Source organism: Protobothrops mucrosquamatus, unplaced genomic scaffold (assembly GCF_001527695.2).
Source record: "Protobothrops mucrosquamatus isolate PMUCROS unplaced genomic scaffold, P.Mucros_1.0 scaffold1978, whole genome shotgun sequence".
NCBI lineage: Eukaryota > Metazoa > Chordata > Lepidosauria > Squamata > Viperidae > Protobothrops > Protobothrops mucrosquamatus.
The window spans coordinates 95127-111988 of record NW_015388094.1 but is presented as its reverse complement, the minus strand read 5'-3'; the positions used below and the strand labels follow the sequence as shown (position 1 = coordinate 111988).

At 36.0% G+C, this 16862-nt stretch overlaps 1 protein-coding gene across 1 annotated transcript in view; it reads left to right on the top strand.

The window, feature by feature from the left end:
- The first annotated feature begins 878 nt into the window (after positions 1–878).
- SLC4A10 (solute carrier family 4 member 10) overlaps positions 879–16862 on the top strand; it is a 55242-nt gene continuing 39258 nt past the window's right edge. The window contains exons 1-6 of the mRNA XM_029285637.1: positions 879–1067; positions 6269–6360; positions 14282–14439; positions 15484–15571; positions 15919–16065; positions 16476–16504. Coding sequence (XP_029141470.1) covers positions 881–1067; positions 6269–6360; positions 14282–14439; positions 15484–15571; positions 15919–16065; positions 16476–16504 — 701 coding nt within the window. The 5' untranslated portion in view covers positions 879–880. The remainder of the gene's footprint in view (positions 1068–6268; positions 6361–14281; positions 14440–15483; positions 15572–15918; positions 16066–16475; positions 16505–16862) is intronic.

Genomic DNA, 16862 nt, shown 5'->3' with positions numbered 1-16862 from the left:
ATATATAAAATAAATGATCTTTGAGATATTCTGATTCTGATTCCATTCTCTAACCTTGGACTCCAAGAAGTGACTCATAAAGTAATATTCTTTTACAAAGATGTCTGTTGACTTTACTTCAGCTGCACAGATCCCCTAAATAATTTGTGAGCTGCTCAAAGCCTATGGCCCTCGTTCATATAATCTTATTTATTTAAAGCATTTATCTAGCTGCACATTTTACACTGAACAGGAGAATTAAAATGTATATCTTTCTTGGTTAAATTATTTTTCACAGGATTGTAGTATTTGGAGATGCAAATACTGCATCCAAAAATTGATAGTCTATAGCCTGATTACTCAAATGCTTACATAAATTTGAATAGTTGCATATTGAAGTTAATAGCAAACTCGGTCTGCTTGTTTGTCAATACTGCTTAAGTTTCATGTTCATAATCATAATTGCAAATTACCAAAATACCAAATACCAGTACCAAAACTGATATTATGAGGATATAGAGGTCTGGGCAGACATTGATCCAGCCCAAGATTGTGGAAACCTTTTTGCATTGATCCAGGTTCACTACAAACAAATGTGAATAGAGGCCCCTTGCAAACTTCCCAGTTCAATCCTAGAGGCCAATGATCAAGCAGACCTGGGTGGTGATTTCAGGGGGTACCTTTCACATATTCCCTTGTTTTTAATCCCTTTAGCTCTCCCATGGAAATCTGAATAATCAATATTAGGTATTACTTGCAATGATATTTGCAGCGCAGTGATAAAATCTCGTATAAGTGATAGATTTGACCAAATGCTTCCACTGAGAATCCATTAGAAATGTGGCTAGTTATTGCACAATTGACTCAAGAGATAATTCAATTGCTGTTTTATTTTTCAGATATGATTCTTGATCAACAAGTAGGGTCCGGACAGCTCAGTGAAGATGTTCGCCACAGAGTCCATGAGGCTTTACTCAAACAGCATCACCATCAGAACCAAAAGAAGTTAAGCAATAGGATCCCAATAGTCAGGTCCTTTGCTGACATTGGCAAGAAACAGTCTGAACCCCATTCCATGGACAAAAATGGTAAAGTGTCATGTTAATTAAGTAATGGTTACTGTAGCTTTGATACAATGGATTTGCCAAAATCGGTGATTTATTCCATTTCAGTCTTCTTGTCCAACATCACTGCAACACTTACATTTTCTCAGGTTCCCTTCCCTTAACTGTGGGAAATTGGAGTTATAAGGGATGGTAGCAAATCTTTGACAATGGCTCTGAAATTATAGAGTAGGACACCTCATAAAAGGAATCAATTTACAGGCAATCAGGAAGGGGAAATGTAAGTTTTTGGCACTGATGTGCAGTAGCTTAATTGGCTTTTTTATTTAACTAGTTGTTTTTATAGAAAGATATATTCAGCAGTTCCTGTATACCTCTTTGATTTTACTGAATGGGTTTAAATAACATTTAAACATTCCTAAGTGTACTTCCAATGTACATCATTTTTGGTTTGAGATAAAGTGAGAAGAAAGTTATAAAATAAAGAAAAAGCAAATCATTTTTGTGGGGTTATGTAAGTGTGTCTGTTGTCACTCCATTTCCTAAACAATTATGAGTTGCTAAGATTAAGATGGAAAAGATGATATTTTCAGAACAAGGCAAGCCAATTATCCTGACTTCAGGAGACCTAAGAAATAAATTTTATAAAATCTCTTATGAAAATGATTTTGCAAATTAGTCATCTTTTGTCTTGAAATAAAAGCTTTAACCAAGTCTGCTTTCTCTGAACATATTTCAGGTAAGTAGATTCAGAATTATACCATATATGTCAGGGGTCTTCAAACATGGCCCTTTTATGACTTGTGGAATTCAACTCCCAGAATTCCTCAGCCAGGCATGCTGGCTGAGGAATTCTGGGAGTTGAAGTCCACAAGTCATAAAAGGGTCAAGTTTGAAGACCCTGATATATGTCATGCACTTTTTTCCTAAATTGATGCCCTGCATCTGTGCTAGAATACAATTCCATACTCACTTGCTTATTGACTGCTCTTTAGGAATGATACAAACTCTGGATCAATATATTTGAACAGTATCTATTTATTTTGACTCATTTTCCAGTGACTGGTGCATATTAGTAAACTAACACTGATGCAATTACATTCTGTTAACATTTAATAAGTTCTATTAACAACAAGGTATTTTAGTTGGTTATATTTAAGCGCAAATTGTAATACAAGTCAAGAGATTATTTTGATGGCTCTAATGACCAATAGCTCACAACATTGGTCATTAAGCAATATTTTTGATTGATTCACAAGAAATTTGATAATTCCCTGTGAAATCACATAGATGGATTACAGATTAAACTGATTAAATTACAGATTACCTAATCTTGCTAGGGTAGTGTTATGGTCTTCTGGATCTACTTTGAATATTTTCAAGGAATTCTTACTTTGAACACTTAGCAATACATTCATCCTTTAAACAGCATCACATGTGATAAATCTTTTTTAAAGTCACAAGAGTTAGGGATATTAAATCTCTGTCATTGTGTCTTATTTATTATTACTACTTAGTTAATTATTACTACTTAGCTGCTTAATTTGAGCACTGTTTTCACCCAGTGCATCATCTGTGTCTGGCCTATATTAATGAAGTCAGTAGATGAGCCCTTTATGACCAGATGCTGGGTAGGAGAAACCTCTCATAAATTTTCTTGAATTTATTTAAATTGGACAATTGAAGCACAGCTTGTTTATTATGGCACTGGAGGCAGCAGAAGCAAACTTAACAAGGGCAAAGATGCAGCTTCCCTATATAGAACTATGCATGAATGGATATAGCATTGTGTATTTGTTGAGATCAGTTGTGGGAAGGGGGATTATGTGAGGTAAAGAAGACAGTAATGGTGGAAGTGAGGATATTAAAATACTGACAAAATTATGACATCTGTGATTAAGGTGATATCCTTAATGTAACATTGTCATTTTCAGTCCTATCTTCAGTTTCCATGGTACTGGGAGGCTATATGAGATTACAACATGCCACTGATATGTTTAGATGGTGTGGTACGATGGCTTAGTGATTAAGATGCTAGGCTTGTCAGCTTGAAAGCCGACAGCCTGGATTCAAAACTCGAGTGTCATGCAATGGGAAAAGTGCCCATCTTTGCCTAGCTCAGGGGTCTTCAAACTCGGCCCATTTATGACTCATGGACTTCAACTCCCAGAATTCCTTAGCCAGCGTGCCTGGCTGAGGAATTCTGGGAGTTGAAGTCCATGAGTCATAAAAGGGCCAAGTTTGAAGATCCCTGCCCCACCTAATGCGAGTAGATAAACAGGTACAATTTTGACGGGGAGGAAACATGACATGTGATGTCATGCTGGCCACATGATGTGAAAAACAGGACAGTGCTGGCTCATGGTCTTGAAACAAAAAGGAACACTGCCCCCTATAGTCAGCAACGACTAGTGGAGTAAAATCCACAGGGATTCCTTTCCTTTCCTATGCTTAGATTGCCCTACCAGAATTTTCTAGATCTTCTGCTGTAAGTTCCAATAAAAGGGTAATGAATTTATGGAATGTTCATGCTTCAATGCTGCTGGAGGAAAATACTATGCTGTTTGAGATTCCTAGTTTGTATTCCTTACAAATTTAGATGTTCCTGACTTCAAAATTACCACAGCTCGGTTGTTTTACTGTTTTACAGCAGCGCAGCACTTATTTTCTCACTTGTTCCCCTCTGTTCATTCCTTTCAGTTTTACTATTTCTTTTCATAAAAATGTTATCGTACCACTATTTTGAAATAAATATTCCATCATTCTTAATCATTTCCACTTCATATCATACCTCCTTCATAGGTTCTTTCACCATAGGTTTCCCTGTTCATAATGGTGCATGATCTAAACCAGAGTTTTTCAAACTATGCTTCATGGAACCCTACGGTTCTGTGAGAACTTGATAGGGGTCTTTGAGAGATTAAGGATAAGAGAAAAAAAATAGTTTACTAGCGTGTAGCAGGTTTTCTATCAGTAGAGGTTTACCTCTTGATAAAGGTTTTTTGAATATATATTCAAAATATTCTGATCTAAACTCTGCTGTTGTGCATGATCATCTCCATGTTCTTTATTTTGCTATATCTTTATTGTATCTGTCTCTAACAGGCTCATCCCATCTTTGTCCTCCTTCATCTCTAACCTTTGGGTTCTGTAAACTCCTTGAAGGTCCAGAGGTAGTGTACTATAAATCTATCTTGCATGAACATTAGGTCAATTCAGATATTCACTCTTCACATCAGTTTCTTCTAGCATAATGTGTCATCATGATTAATCTAGACAATCACTTTTAAGGTCTTCGGGGCCTTTTTGCAAAAGGTACCAGAGTTTTTAATAGCTATTCCACTCTAGCCAAGATAATTTTCTTTTGCAAATAGTTTTAATATTTTTCTAATCTGAAAAGTACAAATTAGAAATGGATTGTGCACACACGAACACACAATAAAATTGGAGAAAAGTCTGAATGAAAATATAGAATGGATTTAAACAATGTATGTAGAGCTACCTGGATACTTATCATTATTTGGTTCTAGGAGGCATGATGAGTACCAAACAGCTTTTTCCCATTAGAAATAATATAGTGAGTCACAAGGCAGCTGACACTGACAAGTTCTAGCTTGTGCGTGAATACCAAACAAACAATGAGTACCGGGACAAACTTTTTACATCAAAATGTGTTGAGTACCAAATTCGATGAATTTCAAAGCAGTTGAGTACCAAGGTGCCACTATATCTCTAGTTTAGCACTAAAACCTGTGCAGATTTTTTAAAAAGAATGATTTCTCCCCAATATTGCTGGAAGCATAGTTCAATGAGTGCACTGCATTCAAAATTCCTACATGCTCACCCACAAAACTATAATTCCCACAACCTCCTTGGGAAAATTAATTAATACTGAAGAGTTAAATACTTCAATCCTAAACACTCATGATATGAATAAGCGCCGTACAATTTTGTAAGGAAATACGCATCTTATTGCAGTATAGAGATGCCTTCTATCAGTGATCCTGGGAAAATGTATTTATTGCAGTTGCAATAGTCAACTTCTATTTGATTAATATTTTACACATTACTTGATTACCAGTTTCGTCCTTTTTGGGACTTATCAGGTATATATGTTATAATTGGGATTAGATTGTATAGGAGTCAATCCCCCTCACTTTGCCAGGAATTAAATTCTTAAGCTATTGCATTTTATATAGGGCACTTAGTTTCATGAACTATAATGGCTCTGATTTTCAGGATTTGCAGGATGGGGAATATATGGACAAGCTATGAAGGAATAGTTTTCCTTAGTTGAACTTTCAGAGTAGAGGTATAGAGTTGTTACCTAATGTCAGAGGTGGGGAATGGTGGCCTCTTTATGACTTATGGACTTCAAGTCCCAGAATTCCTGAGCCATTCATGCTGGCTCAGGAATTCTGGGAGTTGAAGTCCACAAGTCATAAAGGGGCCATTGTTCCCCACTCCCGCCTTATGTCATGCTTTTTATATTTAATGTTCCATGATACCACCACCCAAAAGGGGTGGCTATTTCAATATTTTTATTTTATTTTATTTTATTTTATTTTAATTTAATTTTTTATTATTTTAATCTCACCTTTTTATTTATATAAAGAACTCAAGGAAGCAAGCATATCTAACATTCCTTCCTCTGCATTAAACAACCAATTTCACTTTTGTTATTTAAACACAAGTTGAGTCATGAGCTTTAGTAAATTAATAAAGAAATGGCTTTAGCAAACTTTTATAATGTGCTACATATTGCAAATAGATCGAAAGTTTTTATTCAGTTGGCCCTAATTATTCTTAGTAAGTTATGATCAAGAAAATGTATTACTTAGACATGTAGTAATGGGATGTACTTTGGAACATGAAATGTTTTGCATATAGGATATGATGTATATGAATCTTTCATTTAAATATCTCTTCAGCTGAATGTCCTTCTCAGGTAGCACCCAGCAAGTCTTCGAGTAATTTGAAAAAGCTAAGAAGCATTTGCCCTGATTATTATTTGAATGTGAGGCTAGACTAGGAAATCCAGAACTATAGACTGATATTTTGAAAATTATTATTTATCTACTGTTGCCAGGCAAACTGCAACCCCTTCTCTGAGGTCCACTGGACTCAAGCTAACTCAAGGGAGAATTTACTTTTTAATTCAATTGGCTGTTTTATAACAAATATACAGAAAAGTGTTAGTATTCTGTAATAACAACTTTTTCCAGCAGGTCAGATTGTTTCTCCACAGTCTGCGCCAACCAGCACTGAAAACAAAAATGATGTCAGCCGAGAAAACAGTACTGTTGACTTTAGTAAGGTAAGACAATAACACGAATCTTTGAATGGTAAGAGTATAGCTTAGTTCTGGCAATAAAGCACATTTCATTTCAGTGTAATAAATTATTACTGGCCATTGTCTCATACTACATGTATTTTATGTAAATAAATGGAGGGGGATGCATTTAACCATTTAAGACAAACTATCCTTTTTAAAAAATAAATGGTTCATTTCATTCCAGATCACTGTGAGGACATCATTAAACTTTAGAAGAGATGAAAGCTGTGTTTCAATATCTGAGCTAAAAAATCTTTGAAATGAATGCCTCTGTGAAAAAAATATCAGTGATACGGTAGCATTCTCAAGCAAGTTCTCATCTCTGAAAATGAAACATGGGAACAATTTATTTAAGGCTTAGTTTTATTACTGTAGTAGAGTTCTGATTGACACACTCATCTTTTCCATTCTTTCACTACAATATTAAGGTATAAAAATTGCTCTCTGTGATTTCAACTGTGAAAGAGCCAGTTAATTTCTGTTTGGCAGCAAAACCCTGGAAGTCCCTTAATAAATGCTCTACAGCAGAAGTGTCCAACCTTGGTGACTTCAAGACTTGTGGACTTCAACTCCCAGAATTCCCTAGCCACCCATGCTGGCTGGTGAATTCTGGGAGTTAACATCCACAACTCTTAAAGTTGCCAAAGTTGGATATTAATAGGCTATCAATCCATAATATAAAGACCCTGCATTGCATATATGAGAACTTGGGTTCAATTTAGCAATTCCTAAGGATAGCTGGAAAAGATTTTGCTTATAAGTATTTATAAGCTAAGGAAAGAAAACCATAATCTAACTTGCTGGAAAAGAAGTGTTGTCACTAATTTGTGTGACAATACTTAATTTAGGATTTGCAGGACAGAGTTAAAGAACTATAACATTAAGGGAATTGCCAGCATGGTGACAAACTTTGAAGTCCCTGAATATACTCACAGCACAGGGGGATCTGCCCCAATCAGCTGGATGAGCCCAAATTGTGAGGTGGTCTCCGGAATTTGATTCACAAAGGAGATGCTTTCGTTGGCCAAGTTTTATAGTCTTGCAATCTCTCTTTCTCCTTCCATCCTAGAGTTGCTTACGTTAGCAAAAGAAGGTTAGATATTAATGAAGATTAAGCGTCCAGCAGGTACTGGGCCCCTGCTATGACAAAAGAGAGAAATAATTATTTGACCGAGGTTAGAGCAAAAAGTTTTGTTATGTCACAATTTGCAAGAGTAAATAGGAAGAGCTAGCTTGTCTAAGCAGCCTCTCTCTTCCAGGTGTTAATTGAAAAATGCAAGGCAATAACAGGGCAATAAGCTCCATGTGCTTTTTCCTTTCTGACTTGTGCCCCCTGAAGTTTTTACCCCTGAAGTCAGCTTTTCTAAAGGAGCAATTAGACCAGGCAGGAAGATGCCCTTCCCCAGATTTCTTATCCCATAACTTACATACTTAGACTGTTCCCAGTGAAGTCTATCCCAAATAGTTAGCTACAGCCAAATAATCATTCCTGTGTTTCATTTTCAGACTATTTGTGGAGATAAGTCTCCTGTTAAATTAGAAAATTGGGAAAGAATCTTCTGCTGACTTACTGTTCAAATTTATATTGGTTCTAATATATTCTATGACATTTACCCTTTGGCAATATAAAAACCATTTTTAATCATGTACAAAATCTGAGTTTTGTGATCATGTTGTGATACTTTATTGCTCACTATGAATTGTGATGAGCAGCATGGCTGTCCAAAAGAACTGAAAGGGAAAACATGGATTTATTGGGAACATTATATAACCTCTTTGTAGTTAAAAATTGCCGAAGGGGTGTTGTGTCACCAAATCATGGTTGCATTAGGCTTTGGTTCGACCAAACGCTAGACTTGGCAGTTGGCCTCAGCTGAACCAAGTTGGGCAGTTGAGGATTAAAGAGGGTATCTTTAACTGAGTTTCTCTTCTAAGGGAATTGATGCCAACAGTGCCTTGACTTGTTGTTGAATGTGACATCCAGTCAGTGTGGCTGAGCCAGTTCTAGTTATGTGCTTGCTCCATCTGGTGCCAGGCAGAATATGAGAAGCAGCCTTTTGAACCAGCTGAAGTCTGTTAATTGTGCGTGCAGGGACTAGGAGACCAGCAAAAAGGGCATAACAGTAGTCTATTTGGGATGAAACAGAGAAATGAAAAAGGACACCTTCATCAGGAAGAGAGAGAGAGAGAGGTGAGGACCCACTCTGTCTATCTTTATATGGTGATTGCAAGCAGCATCTCTTGCTAAATGTTAGTACCAGTTCAATGCTGTGTTTTGTCAGTGCAGTTGGCAGAAACTCCAGATGTTCTAGATCAGCCTTCCTTGGTCTGGCTCTCCCTGGACCATGCATCTTCCTCCCAGCAGGGAGCGTGCTTTTTCCTGAGGAAGATAGAATGTAGTCCAATCTTTATGGAGTGTACCAGGTTGGGGAAAGCTACTCTAGATGCATGTATACAGTGCTTTTTTTCTGGAAAAAAAAAAAAAAAAAGGTGCCGGAACTCACACACATCATACAACCCGCCTTGGCTACTCTACAAGGTTCCATCCAAAAAAGGTGCTGGAACTCCGTTCTGGGCGTTCTGTGAGAAAAAAAAGCCCTGCATGTATATATTTGAACATTTTAAACATCAGTAATCCTGCCACCCTTCATTTCATCTGACGATTGTCCTCATAGCCTTCAAATATACAGTACAAAGAATTTTTTAAGAAATTGAAGATATAAATTTATTTCACACACACACACAAATCCAGAAAAGCAAAATTATTTTCCCAGCTATCTTTAATATTACCATAGCAATATAATTCTGTATAGGAATTGTCATTGAATTCAATGAAGCTTACTATCAGGTAAGTTGATACAGGACTATAAGCTAAAATAAACTCACTAAAATCAGATCCAAATGGAAAATGCCCTGAGAGGCATTGTGTTCATCTGTACTGCCAGCAAAACAGAAGTACTGAAAACTATAGATTTCTTTTCTCAACTTTGCCTGATCCTGGAAGCTAAGTAGGTTCAGGCCTGGGTGATACTTGGATGAGAGCCTATCAGAAAAGTCTGTGGTGCTGGGCATCCCATAAGAAGGAGATGGTAAACAACTTCCATATGGTAGCCAAGAAAACTGCATGTGTGTGTCCATTAAATCACCAGGAGTTGAGGTAAACATTCTTAGCATAAACATGTACCATAAACTGTACAGATTCATATTGCAAAATAGGAAACAGTAATGGCTTTTTTCTTTTCTAAATGCAATTGTCTTAAGTTGATTGGTGATGCATCAGATATGGGCATCAAATTAAAAAAACTCACATTCAGATCTCCACTCAGCTGTGGAGTATGGCAGCTTACTTGAGCTTGTTAGTGAGTATGTAGGCTTTCTGAACCCTGCTTTTTTGAGCTAGCCATAGACTGAGTTCATGCAAGGTGTGTATGAGATTTCAGCAACCTCAGTGATAATTTTCTGTGATATTGCATGGGAAGGTCAAAGTATTGTGGTACATCTTATAAGGTTTAGTGATATAATAAGATTTGGGTTGATACTTTTTTTTAGTGCATGAAGACCTGTATAAGATTACACTGTGATGCTCAAGACCCCAAAAGGTTGTTAATCCCTAGCTGAGATAAGCTATTTTTAATAGAAGGGAATATATGCAACTCAGAGTAAACTATGGAATCCTTGGTACTCTCTAAGTTTGGTTGTTTAGGGAAGACTAAACTCAGAGAGTACCAAGAACTTCACATGGGATTTTGTTGGAAAAACCACAGTGGCCTAATATACAAAGAATGCTAAACAAAACACAATAGATGTTGTTAGGATTTAACCTTACCCATAAGTAACCAGGATCAATGTTTCTCTTTCTCAGTCTAACTGACGTAATCTGCTTGTTATGAAAAAAAAGATTAGGAATAAGAAGCAATGCTTAGAGTTACCTCAACATCTTTGGAGGCCAAGAAGTATTGAAAGACAAACAGATTGCTTCCAACTATAAGCAAGTAAACTTATTAATGAATGGATTGCAAGTAGAGTCCTCTGGAATTTAGAAAAAAATAATGCAGATCTCTGTAAAACAGGTTCTCATGTCATATAGCTCTTTCAATTGGCAGAGCAATTTTTGCAATGGCCAAAGCTTAACTAGTGGGAGATAAGAGGCATTAATTTGCATTCTGTATGCTTTTTCATGCTTCACTCACATTTGTGCTTGAAAAGCCATCTACAGCCTGAAACTTAATAGACCCAAGGTCTCTCTCAAGTCTGCAGGACTAAATGACGTAATCATAACTCCAATTCATGGATTGTCAAGATCGATTTCATTTGTTGGCCAATTATTTCTAGATGTGTTGCAAACTAATTGATTTTTTTTAATATCAAAAATTGCCAGGGGGCATTTCAGAGTTGCATTAGGTGACCTCTACTGTTTCATTGGACAATCTCTTTGATGGCAACAATTGACTAATCCAGTTGGAGTTGTGCAGAGTACTTGCTTGGTTAATTCCCAGCTGTTTGGGTGTTGATGACCAGTGTAAATGAGACTGGTGATGAGAGGAAGGGCAATTTATCTGTGCACAAAAGCACCCCACTAAAAAGTCTTGGGTTGGCTTCCTCTTTGCTGCAGTGTATGAGGGCTCAGTTACAATCCTGCCATCAAAAGTAACTCAAATCCTTCCAAGCATGTGCATATGCTTTCTCCCATCTGTGAAGTAGTCCTCCCTCAAGAGAACTGTTCCATTTCAAGCAATCAGTGATAATTCCTTGGTACTGGATAAATATGTAGATTTAAATTATTATTCCACAAGAAATATGTAAATAAGATGGCAAAGCAGTGAAAAAGAACTCTGGGCTTAATTGTTGGAGATGTTAGAAGTTTTGAAAATGATTTCATAACACAGACAACGCCATGGCGCCTAAATTCTGTCCATGTGCCAGAGCCATTTGCAAGAAAACAACTTTGTAAACACTATTGAAGACACACTGCACACTGCTACTGACAGATGGCTGTGAGATAGACATTAAAATGGTCACTTTAACAGTTTATATTGGATTTGGTCACTGTTTTTGTTTCTAGACTGGTAATGGGAAAGCAAATGGGAGAAAAACGCAGTAATTTGAAATTCTCAGAATATGAAGCTGTGATATCAATTTGAACATGTTGTTTTGTGAATTACTCTTCATAACATTTAGAAAGGTATTATGGGGAGAACACAAATAAAATATGTTTGTGAACACCAGACAGTTAACTGTTAACATAAAGTAAATGACACAAATCAAAGAGGGAAAAAAATGCTTTTCAATAATTTGATGAATAGAGTAGCAAATCGGAACCATTTCTTCATATGGATCTTTGCATTGTCAGTTTCAAAGATCACTCTAAAAGCTTGTTGGAAAGATTTTTGCATGATCACAGATGGTGTTTTAACCTGAAATTTGGTGTGATATGTGGGAAAGGACAGTAAAATCTTGTGAGATTTGAAGCAAAAGCCAGCACTAAAATCTTATAAGATTTGGCAATTTTCTGACATCTGAGATCCAGCCCATTTAATGCTTTATTTGGTTTATCAAGGTTATCTGCGATATCCTCAAAGACCCCCAGTCATTTGGGGCTTGTGTTCTACTATAATAATTATTATAATTAATTATATAATTATAGTATAATTGCATAAATATAATAATTTCTAATAATTTGAGAGAAATTCTAATTTGAGCATGTTAAAGTAGGATTAAAAAAAAGATCTTGTGGTTGTAGAATGTTATTTTCATGATTGTGGACTATAGTAAAACCACTATATCAAGCTAGTACCCAGGCCGTATCATAACTATGTCTATAAAAAGGAAGGACCAGGAAGAAAGAGAACTTTTGCTATAATCCTGTTGATTCCGTACTTTTGTATTTGCCTAGGCACAATACCCGTATTGACATTCTCACCATTAGCTGAACCTTCCTTTTTATTTTTCTCAGTGGTATTATTTAGTGAATCTTTGGCACAGCAGGAATTTGAATGCAGCTAATAACAAATTGCTTTACTGTAATGTTGCACTCTCTTTGTGTGTATAGAATTCCTCCTTATTTTCTCAAAAAGCTAATACAACCCCTTTCAACCCCTGCCCACATAGTTATGGAATCACTTTTCTGGTTACTGTTCTTGCATTAAATAATGCTCCTAAGTGTTCTCACATTGGATTTTTGGGCAACAGGAAGTTCAATGTAATTAGTAGGTAACTGTTCTACCATAATGCTGCTCTTTCTTTCTTTCTGTTTACAAATCCTTGTTTTCTCAGAAAGCTAATACAAAATAATTGTTTCTGGAGAGAGAAAGATTAAAAGTCTTTCAACTGATTGCTTATTAACTTTGCAAGTACCTGTGGCCGGTATAATCTAATGAGAAGTCTGTTATGCTTAATGCTAACAGTGTAACAGTGTCTCTATAAAGTAGCAGAGGCCTCCTGTGAATTTTTTCCTGAATGCTTATGCATCCTACTGAGGAAAAGATTTTTTCTCAGAATGAGGCATTGTAGGTAACATGATGAAGAATGCTTTGTTGCAGTAGCAGCAAACACAATTTAAAATATTAAAGTTTAACAACGCAAGTATGATGTGTTGAACTTTTAACAATATTGTTGTTTTTGTGACAGTGGAACCTGAGCAAGCTCTGTGTTGGGCTATTGGGTCCTAATAGGAGTGTTTCCCAACCTTGACAACTCCCAGAAGTGTGGACTTCAATTCCCAGAATTCCCCAGCCACATGTCATTGCTAAAAATTCTGTGGAGTGGAAATCCACGGAAGTTGTTTAGATCAGAGGTCCCCAACCTTTTGGGCACCAGGGACTGGTTCCGTGAAGAGAGGTTTTTCTGCGGACCGGAGGGTGCATGATTTTGTATGCTGCCTGCATCTTGCAGATGGGGCTTTGCTTGTTTGTGCAGCCCGGTTGCTGGCATGCCACGGCCCGGTACTGGTCCATGGATTGGGAGTTGGGGACCCCTGGTTTAGATTACTCTAATGCCTTATTCTGTAAAAGGAAAACTTCATTGGATGCTATATGTATTGCAGCAGTTGCCAGTCATGTTGCATTTTACAGTGGAACTGCTGTTGCGGCATAGACACGGTCATGGTAATCATGGAACAATCATTGTGGCTCTGTGAGCAGTAGGTGAAGACACTGAGTGTATCTTTCTTGATTCCCATGGAAATGAATCATGGGGTTCCAGTGTGAGCCACCTGGCTCATTCTGGGCCATGGCAGAACTGCCACATTGAAGAATCTTCCATATAAAATGTGCTATTCTTCTGTAGCAAAAATAAAACCATTAATTTTGTAAAGCAAAATCACAATCTCATTTTCATTCATGAATTGAATTAAAATTTTAAATGGAAGTAAAAATAACTGTACTCCTTTTCTCAGTAAGCTTGAATTATGATTCTCATTTTTAAAAAAACAGTCAGATCTTAGTCTTATTCGAATGAATCATGTTGAACAAACTCATTAACACTTTGGTTGAAGATTATTTGGATCGGAATTCACATTCTTAAGCTGCCTATTCAAGAGTTGTAGAATCAACAACCCTAAATAGACTTTGCACAGTACCAGAAACATTAGCCTTTTATAAGGTATCAATATGACTAGGATAACATTTGCAGATTGTAGATTATATTTATTTATTTTAGAGCTTTAATTAGCTGCCAAGTCTTATAAAACTATAATTAAAGTTTTTATTGATTGATAACTTCAATTAATTTATCAGAGTTTGTACCTGCACTAATACATGTTTATGCTAACTTATCCTGTAGTTAATGATCTATGATGTATCAATGTGTCAGTGAAATGAAATGCTAGAAATCTTCATATCTCTTAGGGTCTCTCATTTCCCCTCCCCCCATTCTTCTTTTTCTTGGTGTTTTTTTTAATGATCAGGTTGACCTGCATTTCATGAAAAAAATCCCTCCTGGAGCTGAAGCCTCAAACATTTTGGTTGGTGAGCTTGAATTCTTGGACCGTGCCGTAGTCGCTTTTGTTAGATTGTCTCCTGCTATGTTGCTTTCAGGATTGGCAGAAGTTCCAATCCCATCAAGGTAATTTATAACCATTGCTAAGAAAGAAATGTAATTATTCCAGCTTGGTTTATATTCTGCAGCTCACAGATAAAAAAAATAAGGGCCAATCAGGGAATAAGGAAGACTTCTCTGAATAATGTTAAGGATTATATATTGCTCCAGAGCACAATTTGTGAAGACCACCTCACCACCCAAATTGGACAATATCATCAATGCTAGGCTTACAAGATCTCTGACTAGTTTAACAAAACTCCTGATTTGTATAGCAAACAACTGTAGCCAAAATGTGTTCCATCCATCCATGAGATAAGAAGTAATTAAAAACCAACATCACTGAGTACTGTTTGATGTATGCACAATTCTGCTTTGAAGGTTAAGCAGTCTCAAACTTTACATAAGATCGCAGTAGTTTAATGCCCTGCAATAAAGTCAGAAGAAAGTCTACATTTCATAGACTATCCTCTCTCTCTTTTTGCTTTTACAATTTTAAAAGTTTAAACCCATATGTGAAAATTCTATAAGAGTTTGAATGAAAAATTCCATTTAAATTGGATAGAAAAATGTATTTTGTATTCATGATTAAGAGGGAATCAATGGTTATAGAAAGCTGGGAGGTTGTTCATGAGCCTAAATAGAACATAATAAGCATTAACTATTCTAAAATATGGTAAAACACCTTCTCAAACAGAAATGATTCTCACTTTGTTTTGTGTAACATTATGTATTGGTACAGTTACAGCTTAATAATACATTAGGAAACCATTTTAATGTGTATACTTCTCTGTTTAGTTTTAAGAAACACATGAGCCCAAAACTACCAATTACCTCATCAGCAGGGAAAGTATTTATAATTTTCTAAAAAAAATAACATATTCTTGTTTTTTTTAAAAAAAAATTTGATGGGATATCGATGTTTAAAAGAAATTATTTTCCAACTTGTAAAATACAAATTCAAGAACAGTTAAAACACAGACTTAGTTTCTTCTAACTTGTGTTTGTTCGGATACTAGAATTATGTAAAATTAACATTATCTGAATATTTTTGTGTTCTATTTTTCATAGATTTTTATTTATTCTTCTGGGACCCTCAGGAAAAGGTCAACAGTATCATGAGATTGGCAGATCAATTGGAACATTAATGACAGATGAGGTACTTATCTATTCACAGGCGTTGATTAAACCCATTGAAAAATTATCTGTTTTAAAGTGCTTTGTATGAAGATTTATTTATTTATTTATAAATTTATAAATCTTAGATGGACATATTTATTTATGTCCATCTAAAATGCTTTAGTTTAATAACTAGCAGTTTCTTAATTCAACCTTTAGAGCCATTTAAATAGAAAGATTAAAAAAAAATCAGTATTTTGAATCACGGAACAATACTGAAAATGAGCGGGAAAATAAATTTTATGATTTGTTGAGAAACAACTGTGTTTGGATTTTTTTTTCCTCCTTAGAAATAAAATCTCATGGAGTTCCTTCTTTCCTTCATAGGTATTTCATGATGTTGCATATAAAGCTAAGGATCGCAGTGACTTAGTTGCTGGAATTGATGAGTTTCTTGATCAAGTGACAGTTCTCCCTCCAGGAGAATGGGACCCAACAATTCGCATAGAACCTCCCAAAAATGTTCCTTCTCAGGTAATTATTTGTTTTTATTTATCTTTTACATTTATATTCCTCATCTCTTCCAGTTGTGATACAATTACATAAGATACCATCAGTGCTCTACATCGTTTACCTCTCCTATAGATCATTGGCATCTCAAAGAATTTTTTTCCCCATGACTTTTCAGGACATATATAACGTATATGTCATGTATAAATCAATAAAGATTCTGTTCTGTTCTACTCCACTGTACTCCACTGTACTCCACTGTACTCCACTGTACTCTACTCTACTCTACTCTACTCTACTCTACTCTACTCTACTCTACTCTACTCTACTCTACTCTACTCTACTCTACTCTATTCTTCAGCTTGTGGGATTCAGTGAAAGTCTGAGCATGACTTTGTCATTATATTTTTTTTATTGTAAATAATTTTTACCAGGCAGACGTAGAAAGAGATTCCAGAAAGAGGTATAACAGTAGCACACATATGGCAGTAACATGTCCTTGTGTCTTAATGGTAAATCAGCAGGAATATGCACCTTCTCTGTCTTGACTTGGACTTCATTGCACTTGAACAATGTAACAGGTGTGGTGGATACAGCATCCCACAAACCCACAGGAGAAAGATGGCTGAATACAATTCTTTTTTGTTTGTTTTTTCGTTTTTAATCTCTAGTGCTGAAGCCTGGCAGGATGTTATTATTGTTAAGGAGGCTCGTGTTGTAGCACTTTTCAAGATGCTTCTCTCAGATTTTGCTTGGCATCTCCAGATGCTAGAAGTCCTGTTAAATAAGTTACTTTGGTGACTTTCATTTGTGAAAGCTGC